At 34.9% G+C, this 9001-nt stretch overlaps 1 protein-coding gene across 1 annotated transcript; it reads left to right on the top strand.

The window, feature by feature from the left end:
- The first annotated feature begins 2134 nt into the window (after nucleotides 1-2134).
- Nucleotides 2135-4752, top strand: LOC140961620 (uncharacterized). The gene is made up of 2 exons (XM_073420263.1): nucleotides 2135-2282; nucleotides 2735-4752. Exon 2 carries the CDS (start codon nucleotides 2746-2748, stop codon nucleotides 4435-4437), a length of 1692 nt encoding a protein of 563 aa, XP_073276364.1. The 5' UTR covers nucleotides 2135-2282; nucleotides 2735-2745; the 3' UTR covers nucleotides 4438-4752.
- Nucleotides 4753-9001: the final 4249 nt, after the last annotated feature.

Here is a 9001-nt window from a genome sequence, read left to right as displayed (position 1 = left end):
AATTATTCCACTAGAAAGTCCCAAAAATATTTAGTGCTACTCGTTTCTAGTACCGCACACCCGAAACTACTCATTTTCTTAGCAAAAGTTCGCTACCGATTAAGTTTGTCCCTTACTATAAATAGATTTGCCGCTTTCCTAATTTGGATTATTAAGTCCCAAGTTTCTATTTATAACTTTCTAAAAATAGAAACTTTATCAAAATCGTCCTCGGTTCTCTCGCCTTCTGTCGTGTATCGCGTATTCGACTACGTAAAGTTTACATTCATAACATTCGGTTAAATAATCATTAAATCATGCAGATACTTAAACATGCTTCTAGACAACTCATTTAAATAATTTCAAATAAATTTTCATGCATATAGTTAGTGTATTTGGGTTTTCGGGCGTTACATAACAATTCAGATTCCTGCTCCAATGGATCTCAACGTTACAACAATAGAGGAACATGCTCAATATCCTCCCGAAGATATTGCATCCAGCACTCTTGTAACTTCAGCAGTTATTGTTGTCCAACCTCATCAATCTTCTTCTCTACTTTCAACCAGAGACCTGATTTTGTCCACCGTTGATTATGTGGTCAACTCAATTGCTCAAGTAGCAATTTCTATTGAAGATATGGCTATTGATCCTACGCAAGATCAAGTAATTGATGAGTTAGTATATGTACCATCTCCGCCTCATTCTTTAGAACCAATTCCAGTAGAAGCTCAAGAGACTACTGATGTACCAACTGTTCTAGAAGTCTCTCTGAATCAAGTGCAAGATGAAGACATTATTGCTGAAAGCATTTATGCTGAGACTTGTCTACAACAAAATATAGCAGCACCGATTGTTGAAATGGTTATGCATGAGTACATCCCAAACACCATTCGAACCTTGACTATCTTTACTAATGTTCCTCGATCTAATCAAGTTCCTGATATTTTCGTGACAAGTGAATGCCCCTCTGCTGATAATTAGCAGAACGAACATTCAGAAAATGTTCAATATTCTAGTTAAGGAGTGCATTTTCTAAATGATTGGACTGTTCGTTTCAAACATTTATTGTCACATACTATTTTTAGAATATATCGTATAACACATGACATAATCATACAAATGCATATATGATCTTGATACGACCAGTTTATAGCCGTTCAAATCCAAACGTTTGAAGATCATCTTTATAATACCAATACATATTTCAGCAAAGGAGGAACAAACACTCTACGCGATCAATTCTTACTACTCAGAAGCATTGCTGAAAATATCAGAAGCACACTTTCACACTTTCAAGTTCTGTCATATTTTTCTAGAGATCATCTTGTGCTACTTCTTACTCATTATAATCTTATTCTTGTTCAATCATTTGAATAAGTCTTTGTAACTGGCAGAATGAGTCTTTCTGTTCAGAAGTCTGTTTGTATTTGAAAAGAAGATGTTACTAAGAGTTTCAGTAGACAATGCTAAATTCTACTGAAATGGGTGTTTACAGAACCTGTAAATATCAAATTCTTTTATTGAATAACTTTTTGAAAAAGAAGAAAAGGAGACATAGAATACTTTTATCATTCGGACTTCCTATAACAAATCTTTAATTATTTTCGAAGTTCGGTAGACTCATTCCGTATTACATAGCCATTAACTGCTGATCTTTGAAGATCGAGATCAGACTTTTACTTCTAACACCAGTGGAGGTCATCTACTACTCATTGATATGGCATCCACGAAGTTATTTGAAAAATAATACTGCGAAAAAAGATGAACGAGTGTGAGAAGTTACGAAAATTGTAATTTTGGACCCTCTATATTTTTATTTCGGTAATTTTGGTATATTTATGCTGTTCTGCAATTTTATTTTATTTTTTTGAATTTCATATTTGTCAAAAAATGAAAAATACAGGTGAAGACTCAATTTTGACGGCATAACAAACTGAAATGATAGCCAAAAAAAGGGGAAGTTGGTGAAAAATCCTCAATCAAAATATTTCTTTGGGTTCACTCACTACCCACAAAATTGTGGTACTATGTCATACAAAATGTGGTACACTTCATGTGGAAATGTGGTACTAAAAAAGTACCCTGGTACTATGTAATTTTTTCAAATATAAAATTATATATTACAGATTTTGATAAAATAGTCTGAAAAATCATGGATTGCTGATATCTGGTCCGAACAAAAAGGCCGTGTAACAACACCACATAGCCCCCGAGGGCAAGCGCGCTTGGCTAACGGCCTTCTTATTCCCTCAAATTGTAAATTAAGATTTCCCCAAATCCAAACACTGCTTCTTTTTCAGGTAAATTTTACATGAATTTATGCGTGTAAGTCTTCTGCTCTTCAAGCTTCGACGAATTGTTTAATCAAGCCTCGACAGTTTTGTTTGAATAAGCTTGATTCTGTGAAAGTCCACTAATTTCAACCTTTTTCACTCTTCTGTTATTTTTCCATCATGTTAGCTGCACAGATTCCGTGAAACTTATGATAAAATGATAATCGACTGATTTCAGGCTTGCCCATTTGTTCTTTCTTTCTTTCTTTTTTTTTTTATAGAAAGAAAAAGATTATATTTTCTTGAATTCTTCAGTTTGCTTCTAAGGTTTTTTTACTTCCTTTGGAAATATTGTGATTTCTAAGTTCTTTGTCTTTTCCTCACCGGGATTGTTAAAAATGTTGTCTTCCTTACTTTTTAGATGCCTAAGATCCTTTTTTACGCTTTTTAATTATTTTATCGTGTTTATTTGATATCAGGATTGCTGATAATGCAATCGAAGTTGAAGCATTTCTATTCTTTTTGGCTACTCGGGACTCGGATGTATTTCAAATGTTGTGGAAGATATTATAGTAATGTTGATATAGGTATTAACTTTGTGCTCGAGCCACTTACGGCTAAAGGTAAATCTGACACTAATGAAACACCTGAGCTTCCTCATTGGGTTACAGTTCCTGGTAATGTCACAGCTACTAGAAATCAAGAGGATGATGACTTTGTGCCTCCTTCAATATCGTATTGGATAGAGAATCACAAGATTGACAAGCAGGAAGTTGATGTGAAAAGCGTTGAAAATGGTTTCTTCGAAAGTGATGTTGAAAAAATAAGTAAGCTTCTAAAGAATCAGTTTAAGTCCCACGATATGGTTGTGAAAACGTTAAATGACTGTGATGTTGACTTATCCCAGTGCTTGATCGAGCACACATTGAAGAGATTTAGCTATGAGTGGATAGCAGCTTTAGGATTTTTTAAGTGGTCTGCTTTACAAAATGGAATTCCTCATTCGCCTGAACTGTATAACTTGATGGTAGACAATTTGGGGAAAATGAAGAAATTTGACCTTATGTGGGAATTGGTGGAAGAAATGAAAAGTTTGGGACCATATGTCACATTGGATACTATGTCTAAAGTCATGAGACGTCTGGCTAAAGCTGGTAACTATGAGGATGCTGTAGAAGCATTCAGGAAAATGGAATTATTTGGAGTCAAACAAGATTTAATGTCCATGAATTTATTGATGGATGCGTTGGTGAAAGAAGGAAGTGTTGAGCATGCGGAGGGCTTGCTTTTGGATTTTAAGGAACTCATTCCTCCAAATTTACAGACTTACAATGTGTTAATTCATGGTTGGTGCAAATCTGGACAGATAGCCAAAGCTATAAATACCATGAATGAGATGAAAGCCTATGGATTTGCTCCTGATTTGATTACGTACACGCACTTCATTGCAACCTACTGTATCGAAAAAGATTTTCGTAATGTCGATGCTACTTTGGAACAAATGCGGAAAGATGGATTATCTCCTAGTGTTGTGACTTACACGATTATAATAAAAGCTTTGGCAAAGGCAAAGGAAACAAATAAAGCTTTCGAGATTTATGAAAAGATGAAGCAGAACAATTGTTCTCCCGATGCTGCTTTTTATGGCGTCTTTATTAATGCTCTAAGTGCCACAGGGAGGTTAAAAGATTCTGAAGATGTGTTCGAGAATATGTCAAAACAGGGAGTTGTTCCAGATGTGTATTCATACAACATAGTAATTACTAATGCTGCGAAATACTTGCAAGAAGAGAAGGCTCTGACTTTACTTCAGAAAATGGAAGAAAATCATATTAAGCCTGATCTCAATACTTATGCTCCATTACTAAAAATGTGCTGCAAACTGAAAAGAATGAAGGTGCTTGCTTTTTTGTTGAGCCACATGTTTAGGAATGATGTTAGCATCGATCTCGGAACTTATACTCTTTTGGTCAGTCAGCTATGTCGTAGTGAGAAACTTGATTATGCTTGTTCCTTTTTTGAGGAATTAGTGATTAAGGGATTTGTCCCCATGGACTGTACTTATAAGAAGTTGGTTGAAAAACTTGAGAAGGGGGGTATGCATAGAGAGAAACATCGGATTGAAAAATTAATGTTAAGTGCCAGGCAGCAAGACCAGTCCTCTCTGACATTAAATAATTAAGGTACCGAATCTATCGGCCAGTTCCAGTGAGTAGCATTGCAATACATGCTAAATGGATGAATCAAAGAGACGGATTGTGAAATAGGACACTCTCTCAACTCTCAATAGCAGCCTATTTGGTTGAGAACAAGAGAATTGAACATAATCTGATTTGATGAAGCAAGAAATGGTATGTGAGTTCTTTCTAACGTGACAACCTTTCTTTCTCACATGAGAAAATTATTGCCCATCATTTTGTGATGAAGCTTAGTTTTGGTGCTGACATGGCATTGATTCTTGGGAATACTTCATCTTGGCTGCTCTGTTTTATGTTTTGATATTGTTTAAATGCCAATTTTTTCTTTGCTCTAAATTTTTTCATAATAATGATATCTACGTGATGAACATGGCTAGAGAGAGAGAACAAGGGATGATTTCGATGAACCATGATGACTTAAGTTACAGCATAAAAATCTTATTCTATATACCAAAAAAATATTAACAAAGCTACGATTAAAACCAATTAAACTTTCTAATAGAAATCTATATGAAATTTAAGGTATGTAGCTTATATTCCAATATTTTTCTAAAATATTTGGTGGGTATAAATTCAAACACTGAATTGGAGAATGTAATATATATTTTGTTATCTGAATTGATAATTTTTGTCGGATATGCCTGGTCTCTGTAATAATCTGTTTGGTTATTGATAATATTAGAAATTTTTTTCGGTGATAAAACATTAAATTATAAATAGAAAGTAAGTAAGAGTGTGGAAATGAGATGCAAACGTAATTTGAGGGAAGATTCTGATGGTAAAATGAAATTTTTAAAGATTTTGAACTATTGAAAATATTTCTGAACTGCGTTGTTCTTCGAGGAGGTGTGATTTCCATTGCGCTTCCAGATGAGATAGCCCTTTCCCTTCATGTCATGTGTTTGATTTTGTGATATTCTATAAACAGTAATCATGGTAGCATTAATATTTGAAGAACGACATATTTCCCCTAGGCATCTCTTGGTTACATTAAGGAACCTGTAGTTCTCCATAATCAGTTACCTTAAACCTTGTTTCAAGTTTGTAGGTCGTCTTGTATTTCATGATGTGTGTTAAATTTGTGACAAACTATCGTCAAGTGATTACAGTATTGAAGAGGGCCAAATGGTGTCTGAGATTAAGATTCTTGATTAGGAGAAACAGGTGGGGAAGGGAGATGGGATCGGTATTGGCTTTTGCCCTTTCCTCATAATTTTTTCTGAAAATATTTTTTTCCTGTGTTACACTAAAAATAGAGATGGAATTTGGTTCCTATATGTGATTTTAAGGGGAAAAAAACATTAGCTGTGGCCCCTTCTCTTTTTTCATATTTCTGGCTCCACCACTTGAAGAAGCTACATATGATCAAAACAATCATTTCCATTTTACTTAAATGAAGAAATGAGAATCTGATGCCACAGTGTCTGCAAACGTGCCCTTTTTCTTTTTATTTGAAAATTAAAGAAAAAAGTTACCTAGTTCAAACAAAATTACAAAAATAAAGGACGGATTTCAGATTTGCTTGTGAAATTGGGAACATATGACATCAGAAATCTTATTTCTTCTGGACAGACGCCTTTTGTGTTCATCTTTTTTTTTTTCCCACTTTATACTGTGCTGATATTTATCAAGCGGATTCAGGATGCAGCTGTCTATTATTCAATTTATTCTACTCTTTTTAAAAACATTTGCACGAAACTGTTTTAGCAGCGGAAATTAAAGTTTTACTGTAAATAAATGCATATTCATAGTTATTGATAACTCATGGGGCATGTGCCTAGACTCAAAGGACCTTGACACCCATGGCTAGCACTTTACCCCTTGGTTGCAGCATTTAAGTGAAGCGCTCACCTTGGAGGTAAAAAACACGCATCGGCATGCTTTAAAGTCTCAAGGAGCCCATTGAATGCACCTTATTGGACCCTGAAGGAGGTTTATGCAGTAACCATTTATTTATACTTATAAACTAATGAATACTTATGTTATTATTGTCTAGTAGTTTTGAAGTATATATCAGATTATATGTAACGAATTTTACTTCAAATATTTAAAGTCTAGAAGATTATGTCTTAGTGAGACTTTATTCGATAAAACACACTCCTTACCTTGAAGCCTTACTTATAAGTTCTACTGTACCCCTACACTTTTGTGCGCCTTTTGCCTCTGGTAGCCATGGCCACCTTTTCTTGCCATTACTTGCATTGAAAGAGTAAATGTATGTTTTGAGTTAACTTAGTTCAAGATAATGATGTATCTAATTAATATCATTCCCAAAGACTTTTTAGACTTATGTTCACAGTAGATTAGCAATCAACACATAGCACTTTGTGTCGTATGGTTTTAAAAGATCTTGATTGCAGTCAAACAATTTTGTTCAATACCCCACAATAACAATATCTATGGGCTAATGAATCTTCGGGACAACTTCAAGCTAGGTGCACAGCAGAATTCTGGGATCCACTATGTGAGATAAAGGTCCTACTCATGCTATACATGCACAAACTGCAGCTACAAAATAGATTCTTGAAGACCAAGACATTTTGGTGGTAGCAATGTGAGATGATGAATGATCAGGGAACTCTGGGATTCCCAGCTTGGGAAAAGGACTGCCGTTTGCAACCGGCTCAGTCTCTACCATGGAAGAATCGTTGAGTTTTGAATTGATTAGAGGGGATTCATTTACTTTAGGAGGCAAAGGCACAAATTCATCCTTCGGTAAATCTGGTGACGGCAGCGCTGGACTTGGTGGTGGCTGGTTTAGCGATACTGGTACTGCAGCGGCGGCTGGAGGGGCTTGCGCAGGGGTTGGCTCTAAAACTGAAACAATGTGATCAAAGTCAGATTTCAAGAAGGGTAAGCTTAATTGCAGGCCCATCTCGAGCAAAATAATAGGTAAGCTTCGTTTCGTTTTAGAAATAACGCGGGCATTAAAAAATGCACATGTAGTTTTCAGTTGAATGGCTTGCACTCTTGACGAACTAGCCACAAAGAAAATGCTAAGCTTTTCTAGAAATTGATTCACATGCAAGAAAACGACTTTTTAGGAGCACGCTAACACATCCAATCCAATGTGACTCGATCTCTAATCGGATGACTATTTCATCTGCCAGGAAGGAAAAAGATTGAAAATGTAATCATACCGTTGCAATGAGTCAAAGGAGGAATTGACAAGTAACAACCGGAGAATGAGAGCGACAGTGTGGTGCTCATAGAAGGATAACCAGAAGGGCTTAACAAAGAACACAAGCAGTGATAACCAGCTTGTATTGCTAGATTAAGCGTGGTGCAGCATGAATCAAAAGAGAATGCAGGATTAGTACTGTAAGGATTCAAGCAATGTTGCAAGTCTAATCCCATAATGGAACATCCTTGAATTTGTGAATTAACCTTTAAAAAGGATAATACAAATGGTAAAACTGTTAAAACGCATACCAACCTAAAGAAATACAATCCCATTATTCTCAACTTGAAACTAAGGGATTTGGCAATGTAACATGGAAGAGTGTATGAAGCATATAATGCTGTAGTAAATAAAAGTGGCATTTGTTTTTTGTGAATTTGGTGTGATGAGGCATGTTTCTAACCTACTCAACTTCATCAAAATCTCGTGTTGCCATGTGATTTATAACAACGAAGGATCATGTGATATCCGCATGACCATGGTCAAAAGTCAAATTCATTTTATTTGGGATTTATGGATATTTGGCTCTAGAGTTCTAGAAAGACTAGAGTTTATGTTATTTATATATGTTGAATTATCATCCATATATCATACATGATTCATCGTCTCATCTCACTAGCTAAATAGTATTATGCTACACTATTATTATATTAACACCTAGAACAGCGGTGTAGCCAAGAATTTTTTCCATGGTGAGAAAATTTCATACGCTAAATAAATATAAACATAAAAAATATATAGCATAAAATATTAGCTTCAAGGATAAAATAAAAAGTATTCCAAAATATACAACATAAATATAACAGAATTCTACTTCAGTTGCAACTTCCGATTTTTCAAAATATCAAATTTGTCAATGATAGACTCAGTATCAATAGCAAGAGAAATCTTCCTCTCAATACAGATAATCATGGTATTAGTTAGAGACTCATTTTCCATTTCAATACAAAGCGACGTCTTGATAAATTTCATCATCAAAAAACTCGTTCTGTAGTTGTTGTGGAAACAGGAAAAGTCAACACCAACCGAATTAATTTATCAATTAATGGATAGATGTGTGACTTATTTGTTGCAGCCATTGTTTGACACGAGTAATGAATAGAATCAAGTTTTTGAATTCGTAAATGACGAGACATATCAAACTTGTAATGATCTAATTGTCTCTCTAAATCATCTCTTTCTTATTTAGTAAAATCTTGATGATAAAACTTATCAACTAAAGAACAAATAACATAGAGAGAAAATGATTTGAATCCATCTGGGCTCAATGCATCGATAAGAGTAAAAAGTTCCATTTAACTCTCCGAAAATCTTTTGTTCGACTCCATCAAGTAAAAATCTATTACAACATTGCATGTATGAAAGTG

This window comes from Primulina huaijiensis, chromosome 16, assembly GCF_012295235.1.
Source record: "Primulina huaijiensis isolate GDHJ02 chromosome 16, ASM1229523v2, whole genome shotgun sequence".
Taxonomy (NCBI): domain Eukaryota; kingdom Viridiplantae; phylum Streptophyta; class Magnoliopsida; order Lamiales; family Gesneriaceae; genus Primulina; species Primulina huaijiensis.
The sequence above is the reverse complement of the archived record's forward strand: the minus strand, read 5'-3'. Positions and strand labels throughout refer to the sequence as shown.

Coding starts and splice junctions, on each gene's coding strand:
- LOC140961620 (XM_073420263.1), top strand. CDS start 2,746: ATGCAATCGAAGTTGAAGCATTTCTATTCTTTTTGGCTACTCGGGACT.